Genomic DNA, 26,710 nt, shown 5'->3' on the forward strand with positions numbered 1-26,710 from the left:
CAAATTGCTACATGAAATTTGCCTGATCTTAAAAAATCTGCTAGCCTCTGATTATTCTCTCACTCCGATGCTTATCTCCTCTGTCGGTCTGACTGTCTGTCTGTCTGTCTGTCCGCCTGTCTGTCCGTCTGTGTCTGCCTCTCCAACTAGGTGCTGAAGTACTTGATGAACACGTCGCACATTCCCAATGAAGAGGCGCTGTTTGAGCAGTCGCTACGCGTCGAGCCTCGCCAGCATTAGCCACTATGTACTCGGGTAGCAGACGAGACAATGATGACTGATCGACTTGAACTCTTCACAGCAATTCAGCATGGATTGCTAGCAGTGTGCCGCTCCACAAAGGAGTGAATCGTGGTGCCAGTGGCGACGAGTAACTAAGCCTGCCGAAAACTGATATGTTGTACATAGTTGGAAGTCATAAACAAGGCCGGTCGAGGCAGCTCAAAGCACAACTGTACAGAGCAGTATACGCATACAGTTGGAAGTCATTCATTGCAATGTGGAGTGAAGCTCTCCTTCGGTAAGTTCGTTACGATGTTTTATCCCACTTAGGGCACTACATTTGAATCCCGCTGCTGCATGGTAATTCGTCAATCGTCATGCACCTACTATGTTTGCTATGCCAACTATGTGTATTATTCATTGAGGCATGACGGCTGTCATGAGGGTTTACGCCATTTCTAAACTACAATTTTCAATTTGCCTTCAAACTCCTATTCAATCACCTTGATCACCATAATAACCGTAACCGCTCATCAAACACATGGAGGTACTTACCCCCCACATGGATCGAGGTATTTACCCCCCCCCCCCCTCCCTCCTGAATTTCCACAATGCCCCTTCTGAACTATATTTCAATGCTTTATCTTCGTTCCCGCCCTATTATTTTAACCCGCAGTTTGCGAGCACCTCTACCTGTACATGTAATGCTGCTAAAGATTATTATATTGTTGACATGGAGCCCTTTTTACGCCTGCCTGCGTACGCTGCCGGTTCTTCTTTTTGGTTGCACACGGCTTCTTACACTGCATCATTATCGCATTGAATCCTAATTTTATGCTCTTCAAAAGACGAGAGAAAGCCATGCTGACGATTATCTTGATTGCCTTGCTCATCCGGTGCATAATGGCCCGGGGCTGTACTCTGATGGCAATTGCCACTTACCACCACCGCCACCTGACCTTATTATTTTTTATCCCAAACAATGTTCAAGTAAAACAACTAGTGTTTCTCGCGTGGTGGGTACTTGGGAATATCAGTATGGTAGCAATGCTTCAATTAAAAAGTTCACGGTTCGCGTGAGACTCGGCTGGAAACCGAGTTTTCCGCATCCGTAGGAACGCCACCACCCTTCAAGGATCAAGGCGCAGATGCAGCTCCTAAAGCGGTGGGAGGAGAGTAGATCAGCTCACCAGAAAGTGGTCAAACTGGACCGAAAATCCCATTCACTGCTTCAATGCAGTGTAGTAAATGCACACATGCTAACTACGTCTCGGCTGTGTAGACAGCCCGGCCCGCCGGAACCGGTCCGGTCGGTCAGGTCAGGTCAGGTCATCACGGGACCAACTTGCTCGCCAGCAGCAAGGCTTGCTTACTGCCGAGGTTAAGTATACCTGCTTTAAAATATTATCATACACAAAATAATATGAAAGGCTATGGTATAACCGGACCAATCAGAAATTGCTTCCGGTGGCCAAGATAGCTAAGAGTATTACTAAAGACTTCATAGGATCCGTACACTGCTATTCTAGGCTTGAATGCAAAGACTTCATAAGATCCGTACACTGCTATTTTAGGCTTGAATGCATCACACAGGCGGGCGCAATGTCGCGAAGCGAGAGCCGGCTGCTCCCAAAGTGAGCCTAGCCATACACTACGTGTTAGAGCGCGTTTAAACATGCCCCCAGAAAGTCCAGCAATCTAAAGACATGTATTCCAGTAGCCTAGCCTAACTTATAGGCTACGGCGCTGCATTCGCGGTAGTTTGGGCATAGCTGACTGGGCATGCCAAGCATTGTTAGTTCATGTGCAATGGGAGATAAGACAGAGCTACAAAGCAGAAAGTGACATGCCTGCGCCAAGCCAAGCAGTCACATCTCAACGGCCTGTTGAAGTCATATCAAATCTAAAATGAAGGCGATGTGCCATGTCTCGCCGGCATAAAACAACCCCCTTACTCTCATCCATGCGCACAGCTCGGCTCATGGGTCCATTCACCATTGTCCTTCTGCAAAATGTCACCTGCATGCCGCAGCAGACACTGGTCCTCCTGTGAAGTGTCTACACGGCACTGCAGCAGCACCACGGGTGATTCAAAGCTCATCGTTCAATGGACGTTGGGACGTTTCCACCGTCCCGACCTCCGCAATATCACCGTCGTCTCTGGCATCCCGTTCTTCCTCACGAACCAACTCGGCATCTTGCTCTGGGACCTCTGCTTCCATGGACTCATCTTCAGCCGGCTGCCGCAGCGGGGCTAGCCAGTCAGTGTTGACATTTCCGCCCAGGTAGTCGTTGAAAGCGTCGTAGGGGTCGTGGAACGAATGACGGTGAAACGACACAGGAGTTTGCCGCTGCAAATAACCAGCGGCGTACTCTCCGGGCCGAGCCTGAAAGGAAACAGGACAGCGCAGGACAATGAAGAGAACTGTTGTGGGAGAAAGAACATATTGTACAGGGAATTCAATAGTATTGCACTCAAAATGGGCATACGAATCCTCTGCAAAGTCAAAACGCAAGGCTAGCTACACATACAGCGACACACACAAACACACACACGTCTACACATCCAGTAACGTGCACACAGACATACATTCACACCCTCAGTAAGGCGTGCACAAACACACACATCTACACATTCAGCGAGACACGCACAAACACACATCTACACATTCAGCGAGACACGCACACACACACACATCTACACATTCAGCGAGACACGCACAAACACACATCTACACATTCAGCGAGATGCACACAGACATACATTTACACACAAAGCCAGGCACACACTGTGACACACAGACATACATCCACACATGAACGCAGACCACAGAAGTTGGAACGGTTAGTTGCAGCTGAGAGTTTCACGCTGACTGTACATACATGCACGCACTCAAGCATGCACGTACCCACAATCCGAATGTACTTGAAGTACTGGGATAAGGACAGGCTCATCCGCCCACCTCCACAGCACAACCCCGAAAGAGTCCAAGCGGTGGGGTGCTGTTGTCGATACTTTATCGCTCACGAATGCACGCTCACACCGACATACCTGATGAAACTCCGGCCGATGCACAATGGGAATCTTCAGAGCCTCCAGGCACATGCCCAAGAACATATCGTCCGGCGAATCATCCCCGTGGCAGCCACATCTACCGGTTTCCGATGCATCCAGTAGCCGTTTCACGGCGGGAAGATTCAGTACAAATCTGCACACAAAACCCCAGAATGGTACAGGATATCATGCAGATAGTTGAGACTTTGTGGAAATTAAAAAGAAAACGCCTGAATAGGTGGCAAGGAGATAACAATTTTAAAGTATTAAATACTATGAAGATGATTATCTGCGCTGTACTGTCAACACACACGCACGCACGCACGCACACACACACACACACACACACACACACACACACACACGCACGCACACGCACGCACGCACACACACACACACACACACACACACACACACACACACACACACACAAAAGCAACGTAGTAAGTTATGAATCCCGAACGTTTTCTTGTGGCATTCTTCAGCGGAACAACGTCGGTGAAAAATATTCACGATTCGGGTGTGACTCAGCCGGAGGCCGAGTTTTCTGCATCCGTAGCAGGGATGAATTTACTGTCATGTTTTTGCATAGCAGTTTTTGCTATGCAAAATATCAATTGTGGCGCAAGCTACAAAAAGCATGGATCGCCTGTACATGTATGTATGGCAGTTTTCTGCATGTCACTGTGATTTTCGAGTAGCAGTAGATCGATTTTGCGTAGCAAACTGCGATGCGATACAGGATAAATTCATCCCTGCATAGGAATGCCACCACCCTCTATGGGCCAACGTCTGAAAATGCCTGTAGAGAGAATTTGAGTGTCTTATAGTTGTATCCCTTACCCTCCACCACCGGTTAGATAAGCGTAGCCGTGGCCGGAATCCACGCCGTAGCCATACACTTCACCGATGGCAACCGCTGTGCTGGCGTCATAGCAACTGAGCAGCGTCAGGAGTCGCGGAACGCTGCAGACACACATACACAGGGGGAACGAAGTCCAGTGTGCAGGAAACGACGTACTGGTAAACGGTGTGCAGTTTTCGAATGAAAGCGCGTTTTGAGAACTTTCGACAAAATTAATAGAAACAACTGCTTGCATCGACTGCTACACTCGATTAGTGAAGCCGCCATGATGCGTGCATGCCCACCCACCTCTTGTATCCCACAATGTACCTGTACATCAGCCACATTGCTATAGTGGGCAAGGGAGAACCAAGAACTAAAACAGACACTACGCAATGGACTCCGGTAACAAAGCCTTGTCCAGCACACAACGCAGGGTTTTCCTCCAGTCTCTTCACAACAGTAAGGTGCCCGGCTATTTATTTCAATCTGGAGGGTGTGGACATTGAACGGTGCTCAGAATAAGGAGCGTGGGGAAAGTACCACCAAGACTTGGTAACTACCAGCGCATCATGCTAAAGTACAGTCAAACCTCTTTAGGACGAACACCAAGGGACCGATGGTATTTGTTCGTAATAACGGGAGTTCTTCTTATCCGTATTGTATACCCAGTGAATAGACAGTGATTTATCCAACAGAGCTATGAACACTAGTTCTTCTAAAGCGAAAGTTTGTCTTATCAGTGTTCTTCCTAACGAGGTTTCACTGTAACACGTGAGAGCAAGGAGTGTGGAGATCTAAGCCAAACCAATTAGCTCACACTAGCCACCTCGCACCAGCCACCTCGCACCAGCCACCTCGCAACAGCCACCTCGCACCAGCCACCTCGCACCAGCCACCTCGCACCAGCCACCTCGCACCAGCCACCTCGCACCAGCTGTTACTTTTCCTCAGCGCCCAGGTCAACACACTTTCGTCAACACCGGGTTTCCGCACACAATCGAATCACAGTTCAGTTTTACTCCACTCCGGAGAACACAATTATTCAGACCCATGGAACATAGTAAAATCACAACAGCTACAAACTTGTAGAATCTAGAGCTCAGGTCCAACACAACAAGAACCAAAACATTACCACGCGGCCAGCAACATGTGCATGCGAACAACTCACAGAACAAAAGGCACATGCTTCCAAAACCAATACACACTCCGGCCCGGCCGGCCCGTGTCGCATATGCCAGCGATACATGCATAAAAGGAAGTACAGTGAGAAGGAAGTAACGCAGGTCACATGAAAGCGCGTAGCATTCCCACGTGTAAGCTAACACGCACCACAAATCACGTATCACAGACACAGGGCCTAGGGCACAACTGCAACTGTGCACTACGCACACATTCAAATACAGCTGTAGACACGCACTGCATAAATCTACAAGTACTCGTACAAACTGTGCAGGTCAGCGACACCTGCAGCATCTGCTGGAACAATGGCACAAGGGAGTACTAAGAGTAAGAAAACGTAACATTCCCTCCCTCATGAGCGAACGTGGGAAAACTGAGCGAATCTAATGCCTATACGCTATTGGGCAAAACCGTAACTTGATACACAGCATTAACAACGGCGAGCATGCCAGTTAATGTCACTCATTGAGATCACTTAGCCGGACTTCGGCAGAGGCTGGGAGAGTCACCTTGACTGCCGACGGTTCCACATCTAGGGGCACCAAGCGGTGGATGCTGCGCTTGTACACCTTCCCTTTGACCTTCACGTCCACTACGCGCACCTTCCCGTCCTTTCCAGGATACGTAGCGACCACTCGACCAAGCGGCCAGTGAGTCCTTGGGAGCGATTCGTCCAGCATCATCAGGATTTTGCCGACTGTAACCGATGCACTATCACGGTGCCACTTCGTCTCCAAATTGGCTCGAGCAACAATCTCGCGGAGCCACCTCTTCCAAATGCGCTTCATCAGATCCTGAAGCAACTGCCAGCGACGATGCAGACCCCCCTCCGGGGTTGCTTCCAACGCTGTTGCAACTCTCGAATGGCCAACCAAGAAATGCAAAGGCGTTAGCGGCTCCAGGTCTTCACTTTCCTCCGAAAGCGTTGTCAATGGCCGCGAGTTGATGAGAGCCTCGGCCTGCACCAATACTGTCTGGAGCTCTTCTTCAGTTAAATCAGCCTTGTACAGCACAGTCTGGAGAACTTGCTTCATGGAGCGCACGATCCGTTCGAACACGCCGCCGAAATGAGGAGAACGAGGCGGATTGAATTTCCACTCAATCCCTTGGCCTGCATACTCCGATGTGAGGTCGGCATGGTCAAGCTGGGCGACTGCCTCCCTCAGCTCTCGCTCTGTCGCAACAAAATTGCTTCCATTATCAGTAAGCAACATCTCGGGTGTGCCGCGACGCTTGCAGAATCGCGTCAGGGCCATCTTGAAGCCAGTCGTGTCGAGAGAGGTAACCAGCTCCAAGTGACACGCTCGAGATTGCAGACACGTGAACACTGCCACATACCTCTTCTCTTGTGTACGTCCTCGACCTCTCTTCACTAGAAACGGTCCGGCGAAGTCCACAGCGGTGCGGGCGAATGCCAGAAGTGGTCCTTGCGTGCGGAGGTCTGGGAGAGGACCCATCCTGGGAGTGGCTGGTTTGCGCCACACCTTCTGACATCCCACGCAGTGGTGCCGATGTGACTTCACCATTTGCTTGCCCTTCACAAGCCAGTAGTGATCGGCGAGATTGGACAGGATGTGATTCGTGCCAATGCTGTGTCGGCATCGCTCATCCTCTCTCCGAATGATCAGCTCTGTCACTCGGTGTCGAGGTGGTAGAATAATTGGCGATCGAAACTCAGATGCCAAGTGGTAAGCCGTACGCAGTCTCCCACTAACTCTTAATACGGGGTATCCACTCTGTTCGTCGATGCGCGGTTGCAACTTGAGAAAAGGGGCGCTGCTTGGCAACTCCTTCCCTTTTCTCAGCGTGCTCGTCACTTCACCATAGCTCTCATCTTGCGCACGCATGATCCAATAGTGCTCCGCTCTTTCAAACTCAGCTGGTGAGAGCTCGGGCACGGCAACCTCCTTGCTGTTCTTGATTGCAATCTTCACACGGGCGTCGCTGAGCGTTAGCTGTGGCAGTCGGCTCTTGCGGCGATTGTGTATGGCACGCATGCACCAAGCCGTGACCCGCACAAGACGGCTCCACGAGGAATAGTTGTTTGGACTTAGCCGCAACGGTGGTGACATCATTGCCGTCATCGTGATTTCAGGAGTCTTGAGCATTTGTGGTAGCTCCTTCGGCACAGCTATCCTGCGATCTGGCCATTCGCTCTGTTGCTGTGCCAGAAACGTTGGTCCATGCCACCACCTGCTCTCCTCTGCCAGCTGTGTGACTGTCATCCCACGGGTGGGGAGATCAGCTGGATTTCTGACTCCGGGAACATGACGCCAGTTCCGTGCCATAGACTGCTGTTGGATCTCCGATATCCGGTTGCCGACTTCCAGCTTGAACTTTCGGCTGGGTGATCGAATCCAATACTGGACATTCATGGAATCGCTCCAGTAGTGGCTGTCGGTTGCTCTCACACCGAGAGCTTCGCTAACGTACGTCCCAAGACGCACACCCAGGACCGCTCCCTGCAGCTCTAGCATCGGAATGGATCGACGCTTGATCGGTGCTGGTCTTGCCTTGGCTATCACCAGGGTAACCTTCGCTGTACCATCTGGTCGCTCTGCTCGGACGTATGACGCAGCGGCGTAGGCCCGTTCTGATGCGTCGGTGAACGTGTGCACACTCAGACCCATCGACGTTGTGCTATCTTGAAAACAGCGATCAATGCGTAGCTGTGTTAGCTTAGGCATCTCAGCAAACCATTCTTGCCAAGCTACCGCCGTCTCTTCAGGCAGTGGGTCGTCCCAGCCGAGCCCCGCAAGACATAGTTCCTGGAACAACAACTTGCTCCTGATGGTGAATGATGCTAGTTGCCCTCTGGGGTCAAACAGTGATGCCATGCGACTGAGGACGGTGCGCTTCGTGCACGCAGCGGATGTGGGTTCCTGATAGTGAAACGTGAAATAATCTTCGCTGACCATCCACGTTACGCCCAGTGCCTTTTGTGAGGGCTGTCCACACGACTCTTGTGCCGTTATGGACTTAGACGTGGCCGGCGCGCGGTGCTCCGGTGGAATTGATTCCATCACTGCTTCACTGTTGCTCAACCACTTCCGGAGATGGAAGCCGCCTTTCTTCAGGAGGTCTTGTAGCTGAGACCGAAGACGCATTGCTTTCTGGTCGTCAGGCAAGGACTTCAACATGTCGTCGACGTAGAATGCCTTGCGAACTGTGTCACTGACTGCTGGGTCGTAGTTCGCTCCGAAACGCTCGGCCGTCTCCAGCAAAGCTCTGCCTGCAAGGTATGGCGATGCACGGATGCCAAACGCCAACCTGGTGAACTCATAGGCCTTGACTCCGTCCCCGGTCTTCCAAAGAAATCGGTGATATCTGCGATCCTCAGGCTGTAGTGATACCTGAAGGAACATCTCCGACACATCAGCAATCAGTGCCACGGGGTGCATGCAGAACCGGATCAGTACTGTGACGAGGTCATTCTGCAGTCGCGGCCCAGCGTACATGTGTTCATTGATGGACGTGCCGTTGAAGCGAGCTGCAGCATCAAACACAACACGGACCTTAGTTGTAGCTTTGTCTTCGCGGACTACTGCGAAGTGCGGCAGAAACCATTGCTCACGGCCACATTGCTGGACTTGATCAGATGTCAGCTCCTGAATGTACGCCTTCTGTAGGTACTCCTCTAGCACCTTTGCATAGCGAATCTGAACGGTTGGTCTTCTCTCTAGAGACCTCAGTAGCGAACGCAGCCGATCCTCCGCCTGCACTCGGTTGCTCGTGATCTGAGGACGCGCTCCATTCTGCCAGGGAATACCGACAACGAATCGACCATCTGCGTACCCTAGCTGCTGTCGAGTCATTTCCTCAGCATGGCGTTCGTCAGGTGACAGGTAGCTCTCAGCAGACGGTTGCATGCCGACCGCTTCCAAGTCCCAGAAGTTACGGACAAGCGAGTCGAGACCTGTCTGTGTTAGTTCCAGGGCATGATGGGTGTGCTGGACAGAGCTGTCTTGTATGGCTGAACCGAAACAGACCCATCCCAAGGGCGTGCGCCTTGCAATGGGCTCACCTGCCTTGCCAATCCGTTCTTCCTGTGCACTGTGCAGTGCTGCTGAATTTAGCCCGATTAGGATGTCGATGGCGCATTGATTGCTTGCAGCAGGGAAATCAATGTCTGCTAGATGTGGCCACTGGTGACGCAGACGGCTCCAATCAGCAACGTGCACGTCGCTTGTGATCTTTGGCAGCACATATGCCTCAACTTCTGATATCTCCTGGCTGTCATATTGATGAAGGGACAGAGACACCACCTCTCGCTCGCCTGAGAGAACTTGACCGCCTAGCACACCAACATGCACTGGCTTGCGCTCTCCTCGCAGCCGTAGTCGGTGTGCAAGCCTCTCTGTGACAAAGCTGCATGTTGATCCAGAGTCAAGAAGGACGTTGGCTGTGGCAGTCACTGTTCCATTTGCAACCCTCACCGGTATCGTCATGAATGAGGTCAAGCCAGCCTCGTCGTCATTGGCTGGCAGGGATTCGCTGTTCACATGGTGGCTAGCCTCTTTTCGCGTTGGTGGTGATGGTGTAAAACTGCCTTGTCGTTCACGGTGCAGTAAATGATGATGCTTGCCTTGACACTCTCGGCACACCGCTGCCATGCAGTCTCGTGCCCAGTGCCCATCTCCCAGGCAGTTGACGCATAGCCGTAGGTTCCGGATCGTGTCATTTCTCTTTTGCACGGGCAGACTCTTGAATTCGCCACAATCTGCAATATGGTGTGCACCCTCGCACTTACCACAGGCATGGCTGTTGTCTGCATGCTGTCTTTGCTCTGAGGCAGCTTGCTCTTTTTTGGAGTTGCTGCGGCTGCTATGTACTGGCTGGGTAGTGCAGGCAGCTCCGCCTCTGGACGCAACTCCTGCGTTGGCCAGAGCACGTGTACCAACACGCCTGGAAGCAGGCCCATAGTGACTAACAGTACTACTATCAGTGTGGCTGTTATCACTTTCACCACTACTGGCGTTAGTTGTAGTTCCAGTAGTTGTAGAGTCACCAGCAGTGTCACTACTTGAGGCGCTACTGGATGACACATAGTGGTCTGACTCTTCAGACACACCGTCAACGACGTCCGGGACATTCTGCGATAGCTGAGCAGCTGCTGTTCCTGCTACCGGTGTATTCACATTTTCAACACTGGGGCGCGCGAGTGGTAACGGAGGATCAGTCGTAAACCTACTACCGGTAACTGCACTGTCCGACTCCGCTCGTGGTGGCATACAAGATCGCAGAGTCGCACTTGCGCCGTCACGACTTCGTTGGAAGACCACGTCCCCGTCCGAAGCAATTTCTCTACGAGGCGACGGGCTAGCTCCTGCCGCCGACTCGTGTGCAGATTCTTCTTCGGAACGAGCTTGCTCCAAGGCTTGCCGTTTCTGCAGGACAGCTAACTTACTCTGCAGAACTTGTTCCTGCAGTGCAGCAATCTCTTCTGCCACTCGCACTTCGGCCTCTGCCCTTTTTCTGGCCACTCGAGCTCTCTCCAATTCTACGAGTTCAGTGCTCCCAGGACTGGCATGAGTACTCGAGCGCTCACTTCCAGAAAATCCATATCGCCTGGGTTCCTTTCCTTTCGTCGATCTGTGGCTGATACGCCGCTCCTCACTCATGGCGACGACTCTCAGCAACCACGGAAAGGCAAAAGGATCCCGTCGGAGGTGCCAGTTTATGTTACTTTTCCTCAGCGCCCAGGTCAACACACTTTCGTCAACACCGGGTTTCCGCACACAATCGAATCACAGTTCAGTTTTACTCCACTCCGGAGAACACAATTATTCAGACCCATGGAACATAGTAAAATCACAACAGCTACAAACTTGTAGAATCTAGAGCTCAGGTCCAACACAACAAGAACCAAAACATTACCACGCGGCCAGCAACATGTGCATGCGAACAACTCACAGAACAAAAGGCACCTGCTTCCAAAACCAATACACACTCCGGCCCGGCCGGCCCGTGTCGCATATGCCAGCGATACATGCATAAAAGGAAGTACAGTGAGAAGGAAGTAACGCAGGTCACATGAAAGCGCGTAGCATTCCCACGTGTAAGCTAACACGCACCACAAATCACGTATCACAGACACAGGGCCTAGGGCACAACTGCAACTGTGCACTACGCACACATTCAAATACAGCTGTAGACACGCACTGCATAAATCTACAAGTACTCGTACAAACTGTGCAGGTCAGCGACACCTGCAGCATCTGCTGGAACAATGGCACAAGGGAGTACTAAGAGTAAGAAAACGTAACACCAGCCACCTCGCACCAGCCACCTCGCACCAGCCACCTCGCACCTGCCACCTCGCACCAGCCACCTCGCACCAGCCACCTCGCACCAGCCACCTCGCACCAGCCACCTCGCACCAGCCACCAGCCACCTCGCACCATGTACCAGCCACCTCGCAACAGCTAGCTCATAGAGTCACATCCGCCAAATCACAGCAGCTAGCTTGCACCAGCCAGCTCATCCCAGGCCAGCTCACATCAGCCAGCCAGCTAGCACAACGGGAGTAACTACACAGCGTAAGTGCTAGTGTAAGTCTGAGTAAAATAGTGCGAATGTGAGGGTCGGTGTGACAATCACACGTGCTTACGTAGGAATGGGGTGCAGTGCGGTGTGAGAGGCAGAGCAATGTAGGGGAAATAAGAGTAGGACTGTGTACCGGAGTTGGCACACACATAGCATAACCAGTGATGGTTAAGATATTCAGCCATGACCAACCCACACTACCTTACGTGCCAGCCCGCTATGTCTTAACCCTTTGTGTACGGACTGTACAACTTTCGATCCCCTGGGATCGAAACTTTTCAAATTTTCAATCGATCGTAACTCAGTCATTTCTGGGTTATATCCAAAAACTAAAATATGTAAGTCAAAGAGAAAACTCCCAGCTGTCCATTAAAACAATCGCTGAAGCGCTCCGATGTGTGGTTCCAGAGTTACGAAGCTCGAAAGTCGAGATCAAATTCAGTCTGTGTACAATTTTTCAGTACATAAAGGGTTAATCACCACATGAGTCAACTATGACTGAGCCATATAACCAAAAAAAACACAAAAAACCCCAGACGTGAGCGTACCTCATGAGCGTGTCATCGTCCGTCACGACCAGCCATGATTCCTTGCTCTTGGCCATGCGCTCTGCAGCCGAGCGCATGATGGCATAGAGCTTTCCGCAGTGTCCTCGCTCGGTGTTGGGCACGCCGCAGTCGACGGTGGGTATGCTCTTGTCCGTCACGTTGCTATAGAGCACCATGTGGCCATTGTTGATCAGCGCCTTACCCCAGGTGTTCAGCAAGACTGGGACTGAGAAACGGGAGAAGTGAGCAGACAGCGAGCATGCACACATTCTACAAAACGTACTGTACGACCAGTAATGTTAACGAACGTTTAATCCTAACGATTTAACGAATTTAAGAAAATCGCTAACATTTGAAGTCGTTACGTGCAAAGCGATATGTACATGTACAGTCAGTTGCCGGCTTTGAGACAGAATTCGTTAGAATTTCACCTCGTTAACCCACAAAAATCCGGAGATCGTTAACATTTTAAATTGACGTTAAAATATCTGGTCTTACAGTATTTGAATGATCACGAGATAGTGGTAGCGACTTCGGCGATGATTTCACAGGAAAGTCGTGACCCAGAAGTGTGAAGTCAAGTTGGTGGGAAAGAGCGAGGTCTGGTGTGGGGAGCAAACACCCTCTCCTGTTTCAGTTGCCGGCAGGAATTTGCACAGCCTCACATGCGCAAGCACATGCGTGCGCAGTGGTATGCATGCACACGAACAGTCTGAAGAAGCATGCAAAGACTGGGGCAGTTGTTTTCCAAGATGAAACAAGGCCCAGAATTGCGCAATACTGTACTCACGAAAAAGGTTTTACTTACGTCTATCTTCATGGAATTTCTGTGTCGTCTTGACACCAAAGAAAACATCCTGGACGGTGACAGGTGTCTTTGCCTGCAAAAGTACACAGTGCACCGCCAACATACCAACACACTGTTTCATTAGTGCATGCACAGACGGCCCAACCAGTGCCCACATAAACAGCCCACCTGGAAAAAGGACAAAGTATATGAAAGCTATGAATCTTAGTGAAGCGAGACAAAATCATTGGCAGCAGAAAAAATATGCAGCAACGAGAAGTCCAAAGCAATGTTTCGAGCAGTCCTAGACGGATAGCAAACTCACACATTCTTCGATGTCCTTGTTGAAGTTAGTGACACAGCCGTTCTGCCGTGCCTCGTCAGCAGTCAGTCCTGCACACAGCCAGTTTACCGATGTCATGGCCTGCTTGTCAAACTCGTCATAGATGTATTTAGCGAGCTACACGAGAACAGAGTACCGGGAAGAGCAGGGATCCGCATGTGACGAGAAAGAAAAGCGTCTCCGTATCCCTCTTAACTGACTGTAGAGTAGAAGTAGATGCACTGTAAAAATATGGTAGTCGGCACATATTATTTCTATGTTCAGCCTGGACTTTTGAGGCCTGATCTTCTTGCGGCTGAAATTTTGGTTTGCAAGTTACGGTGTAGCAGAGTATGCAGGCATGAGCAGTACGGGCTGAAATGTTTCTTGAATGAGAATGTCGTGACAATGGAGTAGAAGAAAATCTGGAAAGTTGAGAAACAATCAAGTAAAATTCCAATTATCCATGCCTTCGGCTACTGACAGAAAACCCTTACCTCATGCTGCGGATCAATGGTGAAACCAGCATTGATTCGTTTGCTCTCCAGTCTCTCTGACATCCTAGCAGAAAGAGAAAGAGTGGAAGAATGACAGAATGAGAGAATAAGCTAATCTCATAAATTTATTGCTGGCCCTAGGGGGTCTAGAGGGTCCCCTGTGACCACTGCGGCATGCGAACATCAGCAGGAGCAGTGCTGCAGTGGTGTTGTTGTTGCAGCTTTCTTTATTCGAATTTGCAAACCAAGCGGACAGAAATGTCCAGTGATAAGGGAGCTGTAAACCGACCATCTGCTCGAGAACTGAACTGCACCGCACACCGCATGCTGGGTGGATGTGCCAAGTTGGGTAACACAGCTTCAAGGCTTGAAGGGGCTGCTTGACAACCGGAACAGAACTCACATGCGCAGCATCGGTGTGGATATCAGCCATCCGGCTGCAAAGTCCGGGTAGACAAACTCTGTCGGGTTGTTGGCAAACGCGTAGTGATGTATAATGGCCGCCTCCCGGTCACGCAGCCCACGTCCCAGAAACTCAGGCTAAGAGAGAGAGAGAGAGAGAGAGAGAGAGAGAGAGAGAGAGAGAGAGAGAGAGAGAGAGAGAGAGAGAGAGAGAGAGAGAGAGAGAGAGAGAGAGAGAGAGAGAGCAGGCAGAAAACAACAAGCTCAATGATACGATATACAGTCTGTATCGGCTATAGAGTGACCGGATATAAGAATATATCGGGTACAGTGATATTGGCACGAAATATCAAAAGCAAAACGTATTTTATCCAGTAACAAATATCACTATAACCAATATTATCGGATGTAATGATATATCGGATATTATGATGGCAACAAAGAATCAAACATGCATAACACACTATATCATTATCGGCTTTAGTGATAACTTTAAAAAAATACATGTAGCAATAATATCAAAGGCCCTATTTTTTACTTTCTTCACATTGCTTATTTTATAGTGATACATGTACATGTACATAACAGAATTTTTTTATGGAAATGCGGGCACTGTCAACTATGCAGCATGCTCATTTGTCAAAACGCCATGCTGGAAGCTTGCCTTTCATGTGTCGATCGAAAAAGAAAAAAATTGATCGTATCGCATAATTATAGTGATGCATCGGTTATAGTGATAAAATCACGGAAATCAAAAGGGTACGCTATAGCCGATACAAACTGTACTATTGAAATTGTGTAGCAGAAAAGAGAGCAACTGAGATACCGTATTTCCGCAAATAGTAGGCCGGTCTACTATTTTTTTAACTCGTCCTAACCCGGCCTTATAATTGAGGACGGTCTTGTATTCGAGGACGGTCTTTTATTCTTTCAACCCAGTTTGACCCCGGTCTTCTATTTTTCGCTACACAGTTTTACCCCCGTTCTTCCATCTTCTTCTACACAGTTTGAGCACGGGCTTCTATTTTTAACATTATTCATTTAGTAGACCCGGTCTTCTAATCGGAGACGGGTCTTGTATTTTTTCAATCGCCCCCTGTCCCGGCCTTGTATTCTAGGAAGGCGTTGTATTTGCGGAAATACGGTATGTAAGAATTACCTGACTTACATGTCGCTGCCCTTTTTTCTGCTCCTCAATTTCAAGCGTATCATCTCAGCAGTGTGTAGCTCTCTCAGCAGTGTGTAGCTCTCTCAGCAGTGTGTAGCTCTCTTAGCAGTGTGTAGCTCTCTCAGCGGTGTGTAGCTCTCTCAGCGGTGTGTAGCTCTCTCAGCAGTGTGTAGCTCTCTCAGCAGTGTGTAGCTCTCTCAGCAGTGTGTAGCTCTCCCAGCATGCTGGGTGTATCCTCTGCCAATTCAGGGACCTGCAACAGTACTTTACACGTTGATATCCCACAGTATGTTCTACTGTACCTGTAGATAAAGACTCGTGCTCTGTGCTTGGGTGAGGTAGTTTTTTAAAACTTTTTTTCGGCCAGAGTAGACTAGAACAAGAAGAGCACCGTATTTCCCCAATTATAAGGCGCACTTGACTATAAGTCGCACCCTATTTTTAGGTCTGAACCAAATTGTATCAATACATTCACACCAGTAGGAAGTCACACTCGATTGTAAGTCGCACCCCCCCCCCGCCCCTTCTTTGTTTTTGACGTATTGTGTAAAAAGGTGCGACTTACATTCGGGGAAATACGGTACAGCAAAACCTTACCCAGGGGACCACTACAACCAGGACCAAGGGATGCTACCCCCAGTCAAAAGACTCTGGATAAGACCACCAGCACCTGTACAAAGTGACCACATTTCGAAAGTCCCTTGAGCGGTCGCCCTACACAGGTTTACAGTACAGTCAGACCTCGCTTATCCGGTCCTCTTTTATCCGGATCCCTCGCCATCCGGAAGAAAATCGTTGGCTACCGACTTACAGCATATGCCATGTCTACATACAGTATGTGTGTTCGACTATCCGGTTCCGTCGCCCAACCGGATATTCTTGTGGAAAGTGGATGTGTGTGGTGTTGCGTGATCCGACTGTGCTATGTTCCACTGCTCATGGAGAGATGTCCACTGACACTGACACTTACACTGCACTGACGATAGCATCACATACCTTGCACTCATCATAACCCATGAGTTTCTTCAGGAGTGCGGAAAAGGAGACAATCTCTGTGCTGTCTTCCACGACCAGGATCCACTTGACCGAGGATGCTTCCGGCCGATGAGCAAGGCTGTTGTTTCGTGTGTGTACATGTTGGCAAGAACACATGCACGCCATTTCATACGCGCGCGCATGCGCACACACACACACACACACACACACACACACACACACACACACACACACACACACACACACACATGCACACGCACACACACACACACACACACACACACACACACACACACACACACATACACACGCACACACACACACACGCGCGCACGCACACACACACACACACACACACACACAAACCATACGTCAGTCGCAAGGTGCAAGGCAAAAATGACAACACACTGCTTTGGTGTATAGCTACTTGAGACGAGCAATGACAACAAACAGGGCTGTTGCTCTGACTGCCCTACTGGCATGGACATTCATCCGCGTTTCACTACACTCATCCGCGTTTCACTACACTCCGATCGCGTCACGGCCAAAGCGAACTTACGCCGCTATCAGAGGGAACACAGCCCACGCCTTGGCCATATCCTCGTGCTCGTGCGTGAAGATGGCCTTGAACGGCGCGTGTATCTTCTCCCTGGCCAGCACGGCACGCCACGTCGGCCGTGCCGCATTGGCACGGGACAGGTGGTAGGGCTGCGCTTGAGACTGCACAACGAACAGGATGTCCTCGACTGCACGACAAACAGGAGCAGGTCACACGCACACAAACAAACGAAGGTGAGTGAGAGCATTTTACAGACTACAGATGACGACGCGTATTTGAGAAACTCGACTGGATTTCATCGAGCAGTACTGCATACTAGTATACAGTCGGACCTCGCTTAGCCGGTCCTCTTTTATCCGGATCCCTCGCCGTCCGGAAGAAAATCGATGGGAACCGATTTACATCATTATGTCATGCATACATACAGTATGTGTGCTCGATTGTCCGCTTCCCTCGCCTATCCGGATATTTTTGTGGCAAACGAATGTGTGCGGTTAAGCAAGGTCTGACTGTATAGTTATGTACATGATGTACTATATGCAGAAAGCACTGGGACTGTGGCTGTCGGGGTTAGGTTAGCAAACTTAGTAACTTACGCTTCAGCAATCCTGCCGGTGTACATTCCGGATCCTGGGCAGGATACAGTGCAAAGAAAAAGTGAATGAACGGCCCGGGAAGTCTCATGAAGCACAACGGAACATGCAGACTCGAAGTGAAAGGCAAGCGCTGCAGTGCACTCTCGGGTGTCATTCTGAACTCTTTTGCTGGAGTTGCGCAGCAGAGAGGGCGAGTTCTCTGTGGTAGTTCAAAGCTGGCGCCCTGGACTATTACATCACTATACCGAAAACTGCCTAACGTTTGCGGCGTATTTTAATGTTTGCTTAATTTGCGAGAAGAGCACATCGCGAATATTAACCATCGTGAAATTAAACTTCAACAGTGGATGTATATGTGTGGTAACACTAACAGTGCTCGGTCGAACATTTACCATCGCAAAGTGGCTGGTTCTATTAGGTATATTACCTACTGTACATATTGGGTATGGACTGCGCTCAGTTTCTTTTCTGGCGGCAGGTCGGTGGAACGCTCTTCCTCCAAACTGTCGTCAGGCACAATCTGCTGGTACTTTTGCTCAACTCACGAAATTCACCTAGGATTCCCTGTAACAAGGCCATGCCTGTTGGGACTCCCCTAGTTAAATACCGTATTTTCTCTAATAAGAGCCCGGGGTTCTTATTTTTTCAGTGACAGCTCTACCCGCGCTTCTATTAGAGACTGGGCTATTATTGGAGACTGGGCTCTTATTTTTTCAATTGTCAACTATCAAGCCAACTCCAGTCTATACAGGCATAAACTGACCATATCAAGACTAATTTTCAACCCTAAACTCAGGAATATTGTCAAAACAGATGTTTCACAATAGCACTGGCGCCAGGAAGGAAGCAGTAGACTGACAACCTCCTTACAAATATGTTCTTGGCATGTTGTAATGCTGTTTTATATGCAGTCAATATACTTGTTGCATACTCCAATTGTGACCCGCGCTACTATTAGAGACTGTGCTCTTATTATTTCAAACCGCCCTCACACCGGGTGGGTCATTATTGGAGACTGGCCTATTATTGGAGACCTGGGCTTTTATTAGAGAAAAATACGGTAATAAAATTAATACTACTACTACCACTACTTCTGGGAAATCACGAAAATTTAGTGACACGGATATTGGGCAGTTTACAGTTCTTCCGATTTTATTCATTAGTTGAGGGAATGGAAAATGGAAAAAAAATCAGAAGACAAATTGACCGCCACCACTAGGACTCAAATTCATTTTGTACAGGTTTTAGATTGCACACATACGCGGCATGAAATGGACATCTCACCTTAGTTCCGGCGAAGATCCCTGGCCACACACCACAGTCAGCATAACCGAGTGCATGGGCACGATTGTGAACCATGTACATGTACAGAGCACACGATTAGAGAACGTGGGCGACACATACACATGTGCACACACAGACACGTGCGCATGCATACACACGCACATACGCGCGTACGTACGTACGTACACACACACACGTGCGCGCGCACGTGCGAACACACACACACACACACAAGTGCACACACAGTGTCAGTCTGTGAACAAGTGCGGTGGTAACTGCGATGACTCTGAGTTCTGTCAATCCATGTACCCCGATGTCAGTCAGGATGTCCAGCTGGGAGATTTTAATTTCACCGGGTATTGAACTACTGCTTGTGAGTATCAGGGATGGATGTGCTTTTCACTGTACAGTAGTCGAGCGCCCAAGAACGTTGTTTCCAAGGGGTTAGCCTGGGACGTTCTTATTTTTCAGAAATCTGGCTGCGTTCTTATAGCACGTTCTTAGAAACAAACCGTACTGGATCATATGTATCCCACAAGCTGCTAGAAAACTAACACCGCCGTTCTTAGCTTTAGGCTGTGGCGTTCTTAGAATTCCAGGCCGCAGTGGACGTTCTTGGGCTCCACGTTCTTCAGCACGCGACTCTACTGTAGGTGAGATAGAGTGCAGGTTGCCGAAGAAGGGATCCACCGAATAATACAGTACCAGTACTGCATGAATGTACGTACAAGGTGGTTTGGCTTTTTTTAACATGGTTGTAAAATGACGTTTTTTCAGTCACTTCTAGACAAGTTACGTCCAAATGAATTATTGCAAGTGGAAATGCTATCCTTCATGCCCGTTGTGTCCAAAAATGGGAATGATCCCACCTTGGAAAGTGTCTTGAATCATGTCCTACTTTCACAGGATTCTCAGGATTCAAATAATTGGTGTGTCATTTTTTAACAAATTTGTAAAATGGCATCACAAACTAGGATATTCGGTCATCAATGTTCTGAAGTTGATAGATATCACTTCAAGGATTGCTAGTGGATGAAAATTAATCTGTCAACAGAGGAGTGAACTGTATTGTATGCTGCGAAAGCCGTGTTTTTGTATTTGTAACTAGTGGCTGTGTTATACGGTGGAATTGGATAGATAGCATAGCATCGCAGCGATGTTTTCGTTCTCACAGAGTGCATTCCGTGACCTACTGTTCTTCTTTACTGTATCTAGTGATGGCAAGACGGCCTGATGTCGGCCTGATGTCGTCCAAAGGCCCTGCGGAAGCAATTCACTGCCCTCCTCGTCCATTCAGGGGCTCATTTTACACATTTTACACAAAATGGCAAAGCACCCACCACTAGTTATACCAACGTGGCAGGGAGAATTAAATTATATGCACCAAATTTTCTGGTCAATGTTGATCTACGATAAACTGGCTCCCATTTGCCACCACCCATGTTTCGATACAGCCATCCGGAGCAGAGAAACAGCCAGAAGAAAAGCAAATTTTACACATTTGTTAAAAAATGCCAAATGTTAAAAAAAGCCAAATCACCTCGTACTGTGCATTCCCAGATGCATGGATGTGCAGACTCACAAGTAACTGAGTGGTTCGCAAACATTTTTTTCTATGCACCCCACATTACAATTGTACGTGCGCCACATGCATAGTCTAGTCTACCGCACAAGTGTAGTCTTGGCTTGAACATGTACCATAGTCGCACCTTGTTCCAAACAGTTTGCACAACAATGGGCAAATGATTACACAGATGAATGGCTAAAATTTCACCTGCCCTCACCTTCTGAAAGGAAAATAAGCAACGAGAATACAATCCACAGCGACATTGGTCTGAGCTGAAAGATAAAAATGGGATCCTGATCTGTACCAGCCGCTGACTAATGATGGTATAAAATTCAGAGCAAGAAATTTGCACATAAGAAAGGGATACACATGAGATCTTTCAAATATTTTTATCGGCATCTGTCCAGCAGACGAAGCCAAGGAGTACTCGAGTGCTGCTTTCGTTTTCTTGATGTTTTTTGGCTTCATGTCAAACTATGCACGTGCCGCGCCGGTGAGTTTGATGATGCTTTGATGATGGGGCTTCAATCAAGAAAGATCATTAGAGCTTTTCGAAATCCGTCCCCATGCGTCAGAAGGGAGGTGTGGCAGGGCCAGGGGTCAAACAAAATGTGCAATCAAGAGTACATGACTGCTTTTTATGCGTCAGCTGTCGGTCCAGCATCAGTGTGGAGTCCAAAAAGAGGTTCGGCTCCCCCGATGGAGTTGGCTTCGTGATGCTGCTGGCCATCAGATCAACAAAGCTTTTGGAAGGAGTAGCACGAACTGGGAGAAATCTGCTCTCCAGGTCCTTGACGAGTTCAAAATCAGGTGAGTGCAACGATTGAATCACGTGTTTATTTATGTTCAAATCGCTACGTGTGAAAATAGATTTCCGTCTGACAGTTATTCACTTTGCCTTGCTGAGAGAAGATTTTCATGACATTGGAAGGACACGATCTTGTCCATGATCCAGTACCTCGCGATTGTGTTCACGACAGCAGCCCAGTACTCTACAAGTGTAGTAGTTGATATGTTCTCTGTCGGTTCTATTTTCAATCGTAAAATAATTGTCTCCCCTCAGGAATCCTATGCTTTTCAGTTATTTTTCGCTTTCGAAACGCTTGTACTCGAATTAGGGGAATTCCCCAGGTGCAACAGTAGCGTAGTTTAGCTAGGTGGACGGTTAGAATTACGCAGTACATAATCAGTCATTGGAAAGGAGTGTCCTTGTCCTGGCGAATGTGCACGCACGCACTTTGCTCAATAGGTAGGTTTCTATCACAAGATAAGTTTGCGGCACAAGTGAAGAATCGTACACAGGCACTGGTGCATGATCGTTTATTCGCATCACTATCAGGCTCGTTGCAGCTTGAGAGCCGTAGCCGTAGCTAGACGGCCTTAACCGAGCCAGAGGGCTGCATGCAGTCGACGGCTTGCATCAACGATCAGGCACTGGTGTCTGTGTATGACTAGGCTATGTTTCTGATTGCCCGGGGGGGGGGAGGGCCAAAAATGGCCGGAGCCGTGCGTGGGTCTTACCCAGGTGACATGGATGGGTGACCTGTGCCGGGTCTAGTCTGTGAGAAGACGAACGCCGAATGTCAAGCCATAATTATTTGATGTACATGTGCGTGTGTAGCTGCTGATCAGTTCGTTTACACAGGACATGGTCGCTGTAACTCAAACTAGCCACGAGAGCTCCCATTGGCTCAGTCTAACCTTTGCAATGATCAGGTGACTCTTGTGACTTTAGCCCGGGTGGTAGGCCTAGCCCAAATTTGCTCGGGGAGCTTCGATATTTTGCCGGAAATTTTTGCCCGAGCACTTTCTATATTTTGCTTGGCATTGCCTTTCGTTTCCGATATTTTGCTCCATTTTGCTCCTGCTTGCTTTGTGGCAAAAATTGCTTCGAATGAACCGTCTACTTTGGTAAAAGTGGATGGTGACTCTGCTGAGGAAAGCAAAACTACGAGTGGTGTCAGTATTGTGGATTTTGTGGCACAATTTCAAATTTATGTACCCCTGACAACATGTACGAGCTATTTCAGGACGAAATTGGCCAAATGAAGCCAAAGAAATTAGAATAAAATTGCCAAAACACATCCGGATCCTCTATAAATTCGATATTTTGCTGGGAATTTACCAGCAATTTCTTTTCGTGGAAAATTTCGATATTTCGCTGGAAGAATTGCCGGCAAATTTGGGCTAGGTCTACCGGGTGGTGGGTAGTGAAGGTCACCACAATTCATGCCTGTCTAGCTTGATTCATGCATGACTTCCTGTGCTGCTTTTGGTCTCCGAGACCATCTAGGAAAGTCTGAAACCCACCATACATGGAAACCGGGCAGGGTCGGTTCTCTCAGCTCTCATTTTGGGGGTGATACGTGTCATAATTTGCCACTGCACCATGCAGTGTGTACATGTAGCATGCCACATGTACCCAGTGTCTGCTCTAGGATGTCAACCAACCGGGTACAGTACACGTGTACTGGCACAACTCTTGACATAGGGTCAGAGCCGGGCCCGTTCAAGTGCGGCTACTGTCTGTACATCAGGGAGTCGAAAAAAATGTTCGCGACTCGTAAAAAAAAATGCTTCTACCTCCTGATGTACGAACGTACTGGGTACTACAGTATTTTTTTTTTTTTTTTTTACTAGAGCCACGTAAACCCGTCATGTGTGAGCCATGAATAAGGGGAGTGGTGGCGTGGTCTGGGATGCTCTGCCGACCTTGGGTCTCGGCTTCATCACAACCAGGCGCGCCAATAGCAGAGAGAGAAAGAGAGAGAAACTTAGACAGAAAGAGAGAGAGAGAGAGAGAGAGAGAGAGAGAGAGAGAGAGAGAGAGAGAGAGAGAGAGAGAGAGAGAGAGAGAGAGAGAGAGAGAGAGAGAGAGAGAGAGAGAGAGAGAGAGAGAGAGAGAGATAGAGAAAGAGAGAGAGTGAGAGAGAGAGAGAGAGAGAGAGAGAGAGAGAGAGAGAGAGAGAGAGAGAGAGAGAGAGAGAGAGAGAGAGAGAGAGAGAGAGAGAGAGAGAGAGAGAGAGAGATAGATAGAGAAAGAGAGAGAGAGTGAGAGAGAGAGAGGAGAGAGAGAGAGAGAGAGAGAGAGAGAGAGAGAGAGAGAGAGAGAGAAGAGAGAGAGAGAGAGAGAGAGAGAGAGAGAGAGAGAGAGAGAGAGAGAGAAGAGCGGGGAGGGTTGGGGAGCAAGAGAACTAATAAGAGAACTAATAAAGTATTTAAAAAAAATGAGAGAGAGAGAGAGAGAGAGAGAGAGAGAGAGAGAGAGAGAGAGAGAGAGAGAGAGATGAGAGGAGGCGTAGGCTGCGCTCCTGCACTCGCATTGCAGCCTGTCATAATTTAATCAGTATGTACCCCCCCTAAAGAACCAGTGTATAAAACAGTACTCAACACTTGTGCACAATTTTAACTTGGATACTGAGCCAGTAATAAACGTAAAAAAAAGAGAAGAAACGCGTGCCCTCAGTATTTTCGCACTTTCTGACTGTTTATCATCTTGTTACAGTCGTGGATAGTTGCTGCATAACTCGTTCTCATGTGTTTCTTCTCTTTTTTTTGCACTCAACACTTGTATTCCGCTATGATGCACTCTGGTTTTAGATATGTCTAAGGAGGGCGAGATGCTGCGTTTCCAAGACGACCTGCCCAAACTGCCTGTGCCGCCGCTTGGGCAGACGCTGCGGAAGTACGTCGACTCGTTGCGGCCGCACCTGAGCGCCGAAGAGCTGAGTCAGACTGAGCGCAACGCGGAGAAGTTTATGCGATCCGGCGGGGATGGCGAGAGGCTGCACGGCAAGCTACTGCAGAGAGCCGAGACCATGGACAACTGGGTAGGTTTGAGAGCGATTTTCATGGCCTGCCTGTTATCAAGAGTACATAACCCAAGAGTGTGCAACTCCAGCTATGGGGTCTGCGACGGCAGAACTTCACATCACGTGATGAACCCGTGCACATTATTTGCACTCTGTGCATGATAGATACTGGGTTGTACGCAGCCCAGCTTTGGGTACAACTCTCTTGTGATCACTTTGCACTGTTTGCCAGCATAACCTTTCGAACCATGTCACGTGATGTGAAGTTCTGCCGTCGCAGCACAGCATAGAGGTTGTGCAGGCAGTTGCACACTCTTGGGGTTATGTACTCTTGCTGTTATGTTATGTTACCTTTATTTTACTTCACCATAGGTACAGGCATTGCTGCCTTCTTGCTGTGGATCATGAATGATGCCACAGCTCCTAGGCTATGATGAAAAGTTGTTAGATTTCATAATTGTTGCTTTGCCAGAGGATGCGTAGTGTGCTAAGAGTGCTGAATACTGCGGGGGAGGTAGAGTGTACTACACGCAACAACAGTGGACTGTTGCCTGATGACTGCATTGCAGTGTGCATAAAACTCAGAGTTTCAACCAACTGGCCTTTGGTCCACTGCTGTACCCTGTGCATTTTTCTTTACAATTCCAGGCAGGTTTCATATTGTGATTTTTCAAACATTTGGCCAAGTTTCGACGGGGATGTATTATGCGTACTGCCGAGTAGTTTTCATAACCATGTCCAACAAAAAAACGTCCAGATCGCCAGATGAAATCACCGCCAAGATGCCAAGATGATCGGAATCAGGTTTCGCCACGTGTTGATGGGTCGGAAAGTGCAATCCCCCGTATCCGAGTTTTAAAAATCTGTCATTTGTTTGTGTCGGTGGTGGTGGTGGTGCTGCTACCCCCGCCGCCACTGCTGTTGCCTGTGTGTATGACCAAGAGTACATGAAAACCAGAGTGTGCAGCTCGGATGGGTTGCTGTCACGGCGGAATTCCGTGATTACATCGTTTTAGTGATGTAGTGCGTACAAGCAGGATTCAAGCAGGTCTCTTTCTGCACAACTGCAGCTCAGTTGTACGCACTACGCCATTTCCCGCCTCAGATCTGCGCCAATATGATGTAATCACGGAATTCCGCTGTGACAGACACCCATAGCAGAAAAAGGCCCAAGCTGCACACTCTAGTTTTCATGTACTCTCCGTATGACTGTACTGTAAGTCAACAAATATTCGGCGCGAATATATTTTCAGCTATTTTCGGCCTGGTCATGTTTGGCCGAAAATTTGTTTTGCTAGGTTCAATTTGACCATGTGTACGGGCGGCAGCAGTACAGGCCGAAAATTTGATGCGACTGAAATGGGTTTTAGCCCTGGGAGGCCGAAATTTGAATGGGCCGAAAATTTGTCGACTTACAGTATGTTGCTGCTGCTGCTGCTGTTGTTGTTGTTGTTGTTGTTGTTGTTGTTGTTGTTGTTGTTGTTGTTGTTGTTGTTGCTGCTGCTGCTGCTGCTGCTGCGCTGCTGCTGCTGCTGCTGCTGCTGCTGCTGCTGCTGCTGCTGCTGCTGCTGCTGCTGCTGCTGCTGCTGCTGCTGTTGCTGTTGCTGTTGCTGTTGCTGTTGCTGTTGTTGTTGTTGTTGTTGTTGTTGTTGTTGCTGTTGTTGTTGTTGTTTCAAATATTTATTCTCACGATAGCCAGTGGCCAATAAGAGATAATAGTGTAAGAAAGGAGAAAGAGTGAGGAAGAATTGGGTGGGCAGGGCCTAGGGGTTAATGACTACTTAAGTGTACGGGCAGGGGTGGTCGCCACACGAGCATACAGAGTTGTGTACTTAAGTGTACGGGCAGGGGTGGTCGCTACACGAGCATACAGAGTTGTGCAACAGTAGGGATATCTCGGATTTGAAGGGAGTACGAGAAGGGATTTCGCGAAGCTGGGTGGGGCAAGCAATTAAAGTAATGAAGGGCCTTGTTCAGGGGAGAATGGAGACAGCGGTCAGTCCGCGGAGTTGGCAAGTGCCAAGTACGAGAGCGACGTAAATTATACGAAGGTTGCACGTTGCTAGCAGTATGCAGCGAGAGTATATGTGGTGGGGCATAATTGTGGCGCAGAGAATGTGCGAAGAGTATATGTTTAACTTTAAAGCGTGAAAAATAATGTTGGCCATTTGATGCGATGCAAAAGGTGGGAGTGTTCTAAGTGTGTGTAAAGGGGAAGGTGGAGACATATTCTGGTGGCTTTCCGCTGGAGTCGTTCTAGCCTGTCAAGGGAAGTGTGTGACAACAGTGTGAGAGCATTGCTCGTGTGTACAGTGCATTTCAA

The 26,710-nt window shown here is 48.8% G+C and overlaps 2 protein-coding genes across 4 annotated transcripts in view; one reads left to right on the top strand and one right to left on the bottom strand.

Moving 5' to 3' along the window:
• Positions 1-1,225, top strand: part of LOC135819730 (ras-specific guanine nucleotide-releasing factor 2-like) — a 44,038-nt gene extending 42,813 nt beyond the window's left edge. For all 3 annotated transcript variants that reach the window (XM_065332983.1, XM_065332985.1, XM_065332984.1), the window contains exon 31: positions 151-1,225. In XM_065332983.1, the coding sequence (XP_065189055.1) occupies positions 151-240 (90 nt within the window). In that variant the 3' untranslated portion in view covers positions 241-1,225. The remainder of the gene's footprint in view (positions 1-150) is intronic.
• A 348-nt stretch (positions 1,226-1,573) lies between these two features.
• LOC135819731 (beta-1,3-glucosyltransferase-like) lies at positions 1,574-20,946 on the bottom strand (the record flags this gene model as incomplete). Its single annotated transcript, XM_065332986.1, is given in 13 exon segments — positions 1,574-2,609; positions 3,275-3,431; positions 4,121-4,243; positions 12,398-12,623; positions 13,206-13,278; positions 13,510-13,644; positions 14,004-14,067; positions 14,407-14,543; positions 16,570-16,687; positions 17,129-17,315; positions 17,725-17,758; positions 19,009-19,028; positions 20,793-20,946. Coding segments are annotated over 13 exon segments (1,617 nt in total). The 3' UTR covers positions 1,574-2,312.
• Between the last annotated feature and the right edge of the window lie 5,764 nt (positions 20,947-26,710).

This window comes from Sycon ciliatum, chromosome 6 (assembly GCF_964019385.1).
Source record: "Sycon ciliatum chromosome 6, ocSycCili1.1, whole genome shotgun sequence".
Lineage (NCBI taxonomy): Eukaryota > Metazoa > Porifera > Calcarea > Leucosolenida > Sycettidae > Sycon > Sycon ciliatum.